Genomic DNA, 13,268 nt, shown 5'->3' with positions numbered 1-13,268 from the left:
CAAAGTATAATTATACTTTAGTAAAATATAAGAAGCAAAAGGCCAAATAAAAATTAATATCAAACAAGCACTTAATAGAATTTAGAGGAACTCATTTCTTTTTCAAAACTTACCACATAAAAATATATTATAACAAAGATATGGAAAATTATGGACTTTTAAAAGTTTGCAATATATTTTTCTATAAATTTTTTAATTCAATTCTTTATCTTTGGTATAGATTAATTAGATTTATGGTAGATTTCATAATCCCCTTAATTTTTGTGCAATTGTAATATTTCTCATTCATTTTATTATAGAATATTTTTTCATAAATTTAAAAACTAACTAGTTTTCCAATTAAGAATTTTTTTAGTTAGTATTCGTTTGGATACAAAGGTTGCGTTTTGCGTTTTGAGTTTTCTGCGTTTTCAGCCTTTTTTTTTTTTTTTTTTTGTTTCTGCTACGGGAGACAAGCAGCGCAATGCGCACTGTGCGTGCATTGTTCACATACTTTTTCAAATTTTTTTATTAAGAATAGGTCTCGCAGTACTATTTACACATTTAAAAATTATTTTGCTACAGTGTTTTCAGTTTTCAATTTTCAATTTTCAATTTTCAGCAATAAGTTCTATCCAAACGGACCCTTACTGTTAGGACTTTTATAAATTTCAACATAAAAGTAAAATAAGTGTTTAACAAAAATTTCAAACCGTTAGGAAACAAAGTACTTATTACAAATAATTAAAGGGACAGGGTTCAATTATGAAAGGAAGAAATATAATTTACATATGAATATATATATACATACATACATACATACATATATATATATATATATATACATACATACATATATATATATATATATAGACACACACTTATGTAACTTATCTTTAATAACAATAAGTGGTGATAATGGTAGCCCTAATATTTGGTATGCTAAAAAAAAAGCTATTTTAAGACACCAAAATACAATGTTTTTTATCACACTATTTCACAATTTATCCTATATCCCATCTCAACACCATCATATTGCAACCCAAAGCCGAAGCCACTACCCAAGACTAAAAACCCATAATCTCCCAAGACCTCTACAACGACGCAACCCATAATGCAAAGAGAAGGTAGAGATCCACACTTAAACTTGCAATGCAACCCACAAGCCAACACCACTACCCATGCCAAAGCCCACCACCACCGGTAACCCATCGAATGCTAGAGAGAAAGGTATGAGAGAGAGAGACATCATTTAAGGAGAGAGGCGCAAAAGAGAACGAGAGTGATGAGGAGAGAATCAGAGACTCGAGAGAGAAGAAATTTAATATAGAAAAAGTAACATTGCTATAATGATTTACTTCTAGTAACATATAATTGATACAAAGTAAAATTATTTCCCCCCCCAAATGGCACATTGAATGGAATCCATAGTTTTTGTTCTTGGGTGTGCTAAAATAGCATTTTGGATATTCTTAGCAAACTCAATGCTAATGGTTGATACTCCATATGCTTTAACGCATGTGAATTCAAACTCCACATTCTCCTCAACCCTCCTCAAGATAGAAACGACCTCTCTAACAAAAAAAAGAAAAAAAGAAAAAAAAACAATAAAAAAGGCCAACCCATAATTCTCTGCGTGTATGTTGCGCTGTCTTTCTCGCGCGTCATCTTTCTCTTTCTTTCTTTCTTTCTTTCTCCTCAAACTCACACACACACACGCACACACACGCACACACCGTCTCTTCTAAAAATTTCAACAACAACCAAAATTACAATTCAACAAAACCAATTCAGATTTTTCTCATTTTGGGTCCTCTCCTCTCCTTCGCTCTTTCCGCTCCCAATATTCTCTCCCTCTGTCATAACAATACTACATTGAAAGAAAGCAAAGCTTCTTTCTCTCTCTCTCAGATCCGTTCATTGGATCAGAAACATCAGGTACGTGCCTTCATTTCCATCTCGATCTGATTTCAGATCTGATTTCTCTTCCTCTCTTTCTCTTCATTTCTTTACTTCTTCTCTCTTTTTTTTTTTTTTTTTTTTATCACATTTAAAATAAAACAAACATTTTCTTGTATATATATATAAATTATCTGGATCAGCCACACTGCAAATTTTTATTTTTTAAAAAAATTTTACGAGATTTTTAGTTGAGAAATGATCGGCTGAAATGGAAATTCTGTTTCGTTTTTACGAGATTTATAATTGAATTTTGATTTCATTTTCATTGCTGTTGTACACACAAAAACAAACCACGCTCATTGTTGTTAAACAGGTTTTTTGTGCGCTCATCTCTACGATTTGCTGATTTTTTTAAAAATTTTTTGGCTGAGGAATCAAAAATTGTGAGGTAGATTGAGTTATTATTATTATTTTTATTATTTATTTTATTTAATTTTTCGATGTTATTTGAATTGTTGAATGCTGGATTGGAAGTAGTCAAAGCCGGCGAAATGTTGCTGTGAATATTCTGCGTTGTGTTTTTTTTTTTTTCGTTTACCCTATTTGTGTATAATTTGATTTCATGTGGTTGGACTTTGTCTTTGTTACTTTTATTTTTGGACTAGTCATAAATTAATCTGTCATTTTCTTTAGCTAGTAATTGAAATGAAATTACCCTAAGGCTGCCTAGACCCCAAGAAAATGGGAGCTTTGTGCACTGTATACGACCTTTTTAGTGTATCTAGCTTGAAATTATGATTAATCAATGTTTTTGAAAAGTCGAGTGAAGCGGGGTTCTAAGATTTGAAAGTATTGTAATTAGTCGCAAGAGGGGAAAAACTCTTGATATTGCCTATGAGTTTTAGCTCAAATGTTGAGTCTTGTAGATCAACTGACACTTCTTGGTGTTTTTAACGGAGATATAAAGAGTCAGAGTCTAGCTTCATTGGGTATTGGTTTTTTCAATTGTTAAGCTTCATTGTTATCTTGAATTCTTATAATGTCCAGGATTCAAATCCCATCTGGGTGTGCGTGTCACTTACATGTGTATATATTGGATATCTTATTGGGTATTGGTTTTTTTCAATTGTTGATGCTTCATTGTTATCATTGAAGTCTTATTGATTAAGATTTCCTTATATACAGTGCATGAAGAATATTTGAAGCGAGATTTATTTAAAGTTGACTGTGCAACTTACGCTGCTACCATAGAGCGAGATTGATTTATTTGAACAACAGCTACAATGAAGAAGGCCTTTGATCAAACCGTTAGGGATCTGTAAGTCTTAACTGTGATTCTTATTATGTAGTTTCTTATCATGGTAATCTCATTGCTATTTGAGTGTTCTGTTTATTTGATTCATCGTTGGCAATATTGGTGAGAAAAGATTATTCTTTGGATGGTTTCTCTTAAATTACAGAGTCAGTTTTCGGAGTTTTGTCTTGTTTATTCATTCATTATATCTTGTTTCTCTATTATTATATGACAACAATTGCCTAAGACGTTAATTTTTTACTGCTTTTCTTACAGTAAAAGAGAGGTGAATAAGAAAGTGCTTAAAGTCCCTGGAATTGAACAGAAGGTAAAAAGATTTCCTTTAATTTTTTTTGCTTATTGGGGTTTTTAAAACTTTGATTGATTCGTCTCTGTCAATGTCTGGGGTCAATGGTGGTGAGATTGAACAATAATTCCCATGTATTGTCCCTATGTTTATTATTGAAAGATTTTTGTCTGGTGATTATCATGCTTCTGTATTAGGCTACTGCTCCTTGTCAGCTAGATGGAGTATAGATGATCTTGAAATGCAATACCATGTGACTTAATATGCAAGCTGAGTGAATTAAAATTTCTGTTATTTTGCCCTATTAGGTTCTTGATGCTACTAGCAATGAGCCCTGGGGTCCTCATGGATCACTTCTTGCAGATATTGCAATGGCAACCAGAAACTAGTAAGCTTCAACCATCCTTTTATTTTACTTCACTCATGTATCTTGTTCCAATGTAGTTCCTTTTCTTATTTCCTATCTCTCTTGCTCTTTATTTCTTTCTAAAGTAGAGGTGTTTGCTTTAAATATCAGTCACGAATACCAGATGATCATGGCAGTAATCTGGAAGCGGATTAATGATACTGGCAAGAACTGGCGGCATGTCTATAAGGTTTGCAATTTTTATGAATTTTTTAAAGTTAACTTGTGGATGCTACGTATTTGGTTTTCTTTCCAACTTCCATGTAATTTCTACACTGTCTGTCTTCTCTACCTTTACTAAATGGTTATGATATTGGAATCTGAAAAAATTACCTCTGGGGAATCACTCCTTGATGTCCATTCCTCAATTTCAGGCTGGACCTTGGATTTTGATTAGTATTTGGTACTTTATTTGTTTAGCATCTGCCGCTTTTCATTCCCACATTACATTGTGATGTTGTAACTAAAATTATAATTGTGTTGAGCTTCAGGGTTTGACTGTTTTGGAGTACCTAGTAGCCCATGGGTCCGAGCGTGTCATAGATGAGATCAGGGAACATGCATATCAAATACAAGTAATTCCCAGTTCCTCAGTGCTATTTGATTGTCCATAGTTTGATTTATTGCTAGACAACTTCCTGTTCAACTTGAGATGTATGCACTGTGTTATTGTGTTAATGATAAGTTTATATTTCTGTGTGGCAGACGTTGTCCGATTTTCAGTATATTGATTCCAGTGGAAGGGACCAGGGAAGCAATGTCAGGAAGAAATCTCAGAGTCTTGTGGTCCTAGTGAATGATAAAGAAAGGATAATTGAAGTTAGACAGAAGGCAGCTGCTAATAGGGACAAGTAAGTTTGTTCTTACTTCTCAGAAAGAGTTGGCTAAAATGTTTCCATTCTTGTATCGCTGGTTTACTGTTCACCATGTCATTTTAGAATTGGTCATGTGCTACCATGATGTTACAGCTTGAAGTTATATTTAGGCTAAAACGAACTCTATACTCTCTAAGTTTGGGGTCACTTCTAAATCGGTCCTGCACCTTTCAAAAGTTACAATTTACACTCTTGACTATTACAATGTTGTCAATCTGCACCTTCCGTTATGTTCCGTTACATTTTCAATGTTAACTTGCCTAAAGAAAATATTGTTTTATTTCTGTGTCCAACGTGTTTGTGTGGGTTAATGGCAAGATTCTAATAGAAGGGTCACATTAATATTGTTGTAATACTCAAGTGTGTAAATTGCAAGTTTTGATAGTTAAGGGACTGCTTTAGAAGCCTATTTAAACTTATAGGGTATAAATGTTATACTAACCTTATTATTATTGTCCTTTTTCAATTTCCTGCTGTTTTAGAGTTTTGACCCATATCTTTAGTTTCCATTTTCATGTTGAAATCACACCATCCCAAAAGAAAAGCAACAGTTACATCATTTTTTATTTTATTTTATTATCAGGCAAGTAAATTTTCTATAAGTTATTTTTTAAAGTTTTTTATTAAGTTACAACTCTTCAAATTTATGTGAAGTCTTTATGATATATTGTTCCTTAAATTTTCAGTACAATTTGAAAGGTACGTTGTTTATAAGTAGTCTTATAAGGGGTCCATATTTGTTCTTGTTCTGTCATGTAACACATCAGATGGACCTGTCTACTTTTCATTTATCATTCTGCAATTGGATTCTAAGAGTGGTATTCTCATGTTACTCTCTAATAGATAACTGAGCTAAGATTGTCACAGTTACTAATCCATTTTGGATGAGTCAGTGCACTTTTTCCTATAGATTTCTCCGAGTGCTACTCATGAAGATTTCTCCAAGTGGATTTTTCATGTTACGCTCCGTTTGTTATGAAGTAAAATATTTGCAAATATAAAATATTTTCAATAAAACATTTTCATTTTACTGTGTTTCATTGCGTACTTGAAAACACAGTGGAAATCATTTTCCAATGTTTGTTTCATTGTAAAATGAATTTTTTTTTCATAGTTCTCAAAACCCACTAAAAGCAAGCATAGTTGCACAAACCACCACCACCCAAAACTCCACGTCGGGAAGAAAAAACAGCCACCAAACCCCACCAACCATTCAAAAAATAGCCATAAACCACCAACAACCAAAAATCCAGATCAGAAAGCCAAAAAAACCCTCCATGAACCCAAATCAGAAACCCAAAAAAAAATAAAAAAAACCACGAACAAAGAACCTAATCTGAACATCTGAGCAGAGGCAAGATTGGAGTAGCCACCAAAAGCCCAAGACCACTGCTCATCAATCAGACCCAAGGGACGGTGCTAGAGAGAATAGAAGAAGGGGTTTGTGCAAAGAAGAGACAGCGATGATGGTGGGTGGTGTCGATCAGTGGGTGGGCATCGGTGCAAGATGGGTGGTGCGAGATGGGTGAGGGAGATGGGTTGTGCAAGATGGGTGAGGGAGATGAGAGGGTTGTGGCCTTGTGAGTGAGAGAGCTGAGAGGTTGAGAGGTGGAGAGGGAGAGAAGAACCATGAGATGGAGGGTGATGAGCAATGGGTGAGTGACTGGCTGGGTTGTGGGAGAGAAGAGCTGAGAAAGTGAGAGAGGGGGAGAAGTTGAGATAGTGTCAAGAGTGAGAGTGGAGAAGAAAGTGTAAAATGATTTGACTGTTTTTTCAAGCATAAAACATTTTACAGATCTTTGCTTTTGGTTTTTCCATTGACTGAAAATATTCTACAGTTGACTTATTATTTTACTGCAAAACAAACACTAAAATGTGAAAATATTTTCCTGAAAATATTCTACTTCAAAACAAACAGAATGTTATTCTCATGTTACTCATCTTATTTTTTAAAGCTTTCTTGGCAATTCTTGTAGACTATCTTATGAAAATATTTAGCTCCTTTCCCCCCCTCTTTCCCTCCCTTGCACCCAGGCATACCTATATCTGATATTCTGTGTTTGAAAATTTGTCTGGATATAAGAATGCAGGGAAAAGCATATGATCCACTAGGTTTAGAACTTCACTAGTGGTTTTTTTTTACTCACCTTAATGGGAGTTTATCATTAATGAGAACAGGTTCCGTACCGCCTCATCAACTGGTGGAATGTTTAGGCCCGGTTCATATGGTGACAGATATGAGGATGATCGTTATGAAGGCCGCTACGGAAGCAGGGATGAAGATAGGAATGGTTATGGTTATGGGAAAGAAAGAGAAATGGGCTACAGGGATGATGACCGGTCTGGCAGATATGGGGACTCAAATAGTCGTGATGGAGATCGTTATGGAAGAGATTATGATGAACGCAGTAGCAGAGATGGTTACAGGGATGATGATTACCGTGGAAGAAGTCGAAGTGTTGATGATTACCAATATGGCTCAAGAAGTAGGAGCTCTGACAGAGACAAAGATCGTGCTTTTGATGATGATGGTCAATATTCTTCTCGGTATGTGTCTATTGGTATAGATATTTATAAATAGTTTATTAAAAAGGATATTGCAGTTTCTATTGTTGGGTTTTTTCTTTTGTTGTTGGTCATTTTAGTTTTGAAGCAACTATATCACAGAAATGCATGTTGATTTTGCTGGTATGGATGAGGTTTCCTTCATGTCAGAGAAAGTGTAGGCTAAAGAAGTATAATCTGGCACAGCCTCCTTGAATATATTTAGTATCCAGCAACGCCAAAATAAAATAAACTTCAATTCATAAAATGGAACTATCCTGGATCCTTGATTATGTGGTTTGTGTTAAATGGAACTACTATAATGCAATGATGGTTTACAAATTTCTATTTTCCCTTTGCAATGTATGCATGCATATGAGCCTTCATGAGATCCTTGATTTAGAAAATTTGCTTTCTTTTTATTTTTATAATTTTTTATTTCTACCCCTACAGAGGCAGTGGTGCCAGAGCTGATGACCAATCTCAGGAGGGAAGGTAAATTCTTTGTGGTTGGATGGTCATCTTGTTGGTGTTAGTGGGTTTTTAAGCTCAACCTTGTCAACTGTCCGACCAAGCAGCATTCATTGTATAACTACTTTAAATTCTTTTGGCAGGAAGCTGGATCGGAAATTTTCTGAACAGAATATTGGTGCTCCTCCAAGTTATGAAGAAGCTGTGAGCGAGTCCCGAAGCCCTGTTAACAGTGAAAGGTATGGATGTTGCAGCATTAAAATGCACCATTTTATTGCCTTGTCTATTACATACTAGTTGATTCAATTCTGATGTCTTCTTGATGTCAGGGGTGGAGAAACTCCAGCAGCATCTGCTCCCAGAGATTCTTCACCAGTAAGCAATATTCCAAGCCAAGCAACCACTGCTCATGGTGCTTCAGCATCTCCACAAAACCAGGAAGTTGAGGCTTTCGATGAATTTGATCCTCGAGGTTCAATTCCAGGTAGACAAAGCAATATAAATTTGTTCTTTTTCTGTTCCAGTCTGAATTGCTCCCTAAACTGTCACAATGTGATCTTAAAGAGAAGGATTTGGATTTCAGTTTTTAGTTTAAATGGCTTGATATATCACAAGTGTTTATTTGAGCAATAATTAGGTCTATACTTCCTCTGAGGGGGTTTGAATCCCCTTGGGTGTGTGAATAATTTTCAAATAGTAAAGAATGGATGAGTGCTAGAACAGGAAGGAGCAGAAGCTATGCTAAAAGATGAGGGAAATGACAAAATGAAATCAGATGCTTCATTACTTGCAGATGTATCGAAACAAGCTTTGTCATTTAGTAATTCTAGCGGCTTAGTATCGCCATCCAAAAGCTGAATCACTTGCCTCGTGCTAGGCCTAGCTGCTGGCACTGAGTGTGAGCAAAGCAGGCCTACATGTCTTTGCTTCACAGAAAAGTGACCATGTTGCTTGAGATGAACAATACTTGAGCTATACTCTTCAGCAACTCCTGTCATGTCTGAATGTGGTTGTGCATGTTTATAATTAGGCTGACTACAAAACTAAAAATATCAAGGGGCTTGTGGGTGGTGCACATGTGAAGTCTGTAGACGGCTAGAGTCAGTGATTATTTAACAAGAAAATCAAGCTTTCAAAACCTGAAACCTCAATCTATGAATTTGAGAAAGCTTCCACATGCATTTGATTGCATTGATTTCTTACGATTTTAGTAGCATTAATGGTGTATTGGAGGGGCTGCAACTTGAACTGCGCTCTCTTGTGTTTGTGTTCCCTTGTGTGCATGGACTTGATTGGAGTTGTAACACGTTGTAATTGATTTATCACATCTCGAAGCAGTTAGGAGTTCGACAAGTGCACATTTAACACATTGAACACGTGGAAATTCATTCAAGCACATGCCTAATGAGTTAGTCTGGCATGAGCTAATAGGAATGAAGCATGTGATAGCCAATGCGAATGAGGCATGAAGTGTATAAATAGGGCATTGTAATCATGTACTAGTGTACTAGTCATATATGAAGATGGATGAATTGTTTTCTTCTTGTTCTCTATTTCTCTCTAAAATCTCTGTCTCTAATTTTTTCATTTCCAATGGAGGTGGTGACTCCCTACGCATCTCTAACTCAAGAACCATCTTGAAACATCAAAACCTTGCTAACAATAAGACATAACTGAAACCCTAAAGAGCTCAAACACCCAAACCTTAGCACTCCCTAATCCAAGAACCCACTTGAAACATCAAGTCACCCTAACCCTAACTGAGCTCCTATCAATATTCCAAGAACAACTATTTTTGCTACTTTCATGAGAGCTGAAAGTGCTGTTAATTAGCATGATGTGAAGCAGGTGACCTAATCATGTAAGTGTAACAAGGAGTTAGTCACCTCCCACCAGTCCCCATTCTTAAAATTAAGAAAAAGAGATTAGAGTGGCGTACCTCTATGTGATTTGTACTGTGACTTGCTACTGTTTGGAGTTTGATATAATTATAAATAATAATGGTGTCTGAGGAGATAGGACCGAAATTTGTTTGGTTACTCTTGCAGAAAACCAGCTACACAGGTGGAAACTCATTTCTGTACTTTGTCCCTTTTTTCAGCTGCTCCAGCTACCTCAAACAGTGCTGAGATGGACTTACTTGGCTCTCTGTCAGATTCATTAGCCATTGTGCCAACTACATCTGTTACCACAGCCTCTGAGGCTGATATTCACACAAACTCTGCTCCATCTTCCACTTTTGTGGCGGCACCATCAGTTGCTAATGTTGTAAATCAGGTAGGCATCATGTATTAAATGCAAAAAAAATTTATAATACTATTTTTCTCGAGTTAGCTAATAATGTGCTCATCCTCAATGAAGTAGACCGTATCTTGAAACTGGACTTTAAGTTAGCAAAGAGTTGGCTATTTACTAATTACATGTCCCATTTTTGTTTCTATATAGAATGATTGTTGTTTGCCATGGTCATAGTATTATCATGTAATATTAAGAAACATTCTAATATAATTTCTGATATTATTTGGGATTTGAAATTGTAGACATTATATTTCTTTTCCTACTCCTCCCCCCCCCACCAAAAAAGATCATAGAAATTTGCATGTGTTATCCCAATGGATTGAAAGTGTTTTCCCTTGGTGCAGCCTTTTGAAGATCCATTTGGCGACTCTCCTTTCAAAGCTTTTCCTTCCACCGATGGTGCCTCGTCTCAACAGCAGACTTCTGCTTCCTTCCAGCCTACCATGAACCAGAGTGCTGAACCGCTCCAACCTGGTGTGCCAAAGGCTGATACAGTCTCAAATTTTGACTTTGGGGACACATTTGGGGGGCTTACTTACTCTGGACCCAGTGTCTCCACTATTCAACCTCAAACAAACCCACAGTATTTGCCTCAGGAGCTGTCAAGTCCACAGGAGAACACTGATATTCTGGCGGACATTCTCCCACCTTCTGGACCTTCACCTGCGTTCACTTCACAGCCAGCTCCTTTACCTGCTTTTACTTCACAGCCAGCTCCTTCACCTTCTTTTACTTCACAGCCAGCTCCCTCACCCGCTTTTACTTCACAGCCAGGTTTTTCAGCTCCAGCTGGTCAACCTGCACAGGCAACTGCTAATGTTTATGGCGGTTTTCATCCACAGCCAGGACCTATGGCTCCTCAGGTTCAAGCTGGACCTACTGCACAGCTCAACAGTGGAAGCTTCCTCCCACAGGGAGGATCTACAGCTCCCATCGCTTCACACATGCCTTTTCAAACTCCAGCTGGACCAACTCCACAGCTTAATGGTGGAAACTTTTATCCTCAACAGGGAGGATCTGCACCTCCCATCACTTCACATATGGCTTCTCAAGCACCAACTGGACCTGCTGCACAGTTCAATGGCGGGAACTTCCTTGCACTACAGGGTTCTGCAGCTCCACTAGCTACACATGCCACTTATCAAACTACCACCGGACCTGCTGTACAACAAAATAATGATTTCCTTGGTAATATGCTTCCTCAATCGGGACCAAACAACCACATGAATTTACAGCAAAATCTTCCATCTTCATCAGGATCACTTTCAACAGTTCCTCAACCATCCAAGGACAAGTTTGAGACCAAGTCAACTGTTTGGACCGATACACTAAGCAGAGGGCTAGTCAATTTGAATATATCCGGACGTAAGTGCTCTATGCTCTAAAATCTTAATATTATGATTAGGTTTCCTTACAATTGATGATTGAATATCTACCATGTATGAGAGATTTTGGGATGATTTTTTATATTATTTTCATATGCAGCTAAAATAAATCCATTGGCGGATATTGGAATTGATTTTGATGCCATTAATCGGAAGGAGAAGAGGATGGAAAAACCTGCTGCAACTCCTGTAACATCTACGATCAACATGGGTAAAGCTATGGGATCTGGTTCTGGGATAGGTCGTGCTGGTGCAAGTGCTCTTAGAGCTCCACCAACCCCTATGATGGGTTCTGGTATGGGTATGGGTATGAATATGGGTATGGGTGGTGGGCCTGGTGCAGGCATGGGCATGGGGGCTTATGGAGGCATGAATCAACAACCCATGGGTATGAGAATGGGGATGAACATGGGCATGAATATGAATATGGGTATGGGGCAAGGAGTCCATATGCAAGCACCAACTGGATTACCTCCTGGATCAAACATGTCTGGTGGTTACAACCCCATGATGGGCACAGGTGGTTATGTGCCTCAGCAGCCTTATGGTGGCGGCTATCGATGAGATTGAGCCAATTCCCTCAATTGGAGAGTTGGAAAAGTGATTAATACTCTGTTTTGTTTTGAGGTGAAAGAGATTGACATTGCAAATCCAGTGTTATTATCAAACCCCTCAACAATGCACTCCGGTCCAATGTTTGGTATACAGTGCTGTATTTTATATCAATAGTTGTAATATTCTGGAAAATGGCGGATGTGATGTATGTTTATTCATTGTCCTTTTCTTTTCTTTTCCCATCATTTCTTTTGGGTCAGGAGAGTTGTGTAGGATTGCTGGTTTCAGCTGTTGTGATATTGTTCATTGGTGAGGATGACCTTTCTCAGGTTATCACTTCTTTGATCTTTTCTTCCCTTTTTCCCCCATATATATATATACATATATATTTTTTGACATTTGATAAACATGGGTTGGCAACAATAAATATGATGACTCATTTTTCTACTAACTTGATCTCATTTGCTTTTTGGAATCGATTGACTTCAAGATTCGGGTGATTGATGTATAATGTTTTGCTGATTACCTTCTGCTTATAACATTTATGCTATGTTTGGATGTTGGGAGAAGGAGGGAGAGTAGAGTAGAGGGAGGGAGTGTAATGAAATTATCTTGTTTGAATGTTTTTAAGGAAGGAGGGGGAGGGATTTGGAGGGCTTTGAAGGGGTTTGAACTACTTTTAACCTCTCATTTTTAATTCTCTCAAATTGGAGAGATTTGAAAAGAAAGTGGAGCATAAAAATGCTTGACTAAATGAATTACCAAATTTGTCTTTACTATATTAACAAAATTACAAATGAATAGACTGATTATTTCCTTCTTCTTTACTTAATTTTAAAAAATATCTAAACAATGTGGAGGATGTCCATTCTCTTCTACTCTTTTTTCCACTACTCTCCTTCTCTCAACTCTCCTCTCTCTTCTCTCTCTCTCAAAACTTCCAAATGTAGCATTAGGTCTATTTGTTGAGTTTATGGTTTCAACTTATTTTAGTTAGTTTATTAATTTTTTTTAAAGTCTCATTTCTTTTAGGTATTGTTGTTTTTCTTACACCCTTAATTTTGTAAAATAAGCCAATGGAAATATGCTCATAAAAATGCATTCTAAGTAGATGATGTCTGGTTAGGTTCTAGATCAGTACTAGTTTCACTATAGATTTTCTCTGGTGCAATGTGCAACCTATGGAATTGAGGGTCATGCAATGTGCTTTATTTTCTGCTCATCCCTCTGTTATCTAATTTGAACTACAATA

General features: G+C 36.8%; 1 protein-coding gene across 1 annotated transcript; it reads left to right on the top strand.

The window, feature by feature from the left end:
- The first annotated feature begins 1,603 nt into the window (after positions 1–1,603).
- On the top strand, positions 1,604–12,467 carry LOC142630891 (clathrin interactor EPSIN 3-like). The gene is made up of 14 exons (XM_075804949.1): positions 1,604–1,917; positions 3,067–3,199; positions 3,452–3,503; positions 3,791–3,870; positions 4,000–4,078; positions 4,380–4,463; positions 4,594–4,739; positions 6,942–7,310; positions 7,761–7,802; positions 7,922–8,017; positions 8,108–8,262; positions 9,880–10,055; positions 10,421–11,441; positions 11,562–12,467. Exons 2-14 carry the CDS (start codon positions 3,165–3,167, stop codon positions 12,023–12,025), a joined length of 2,799 nt encoding a protein of 932 aa, XP_075661064.1. The 5' UTR covers positions 1,604–1,917; positions 3,067–3,164; the 3' UTR covers positions 12,026–12,467.
- Positions 12,468–13,268: the final 801 nt, after the last annotated feature.

This window comes from Castanea sativa, chromosome 4 (genome assembly GCF_040712315.1).
Source record: "Castanea sativa cultivar Marrone di Chiusa Pesio chromosome 4, ASM4071231v1".
NCBI lineage: Eukaryota > Viridiplantae > Streptophyta > Magnoliopsida > Fagales > Fagaceae > Castanea > Castanea sativa.
This window is presented reverse-complemented; position numbering and strand designations above follow the sequence as displayed.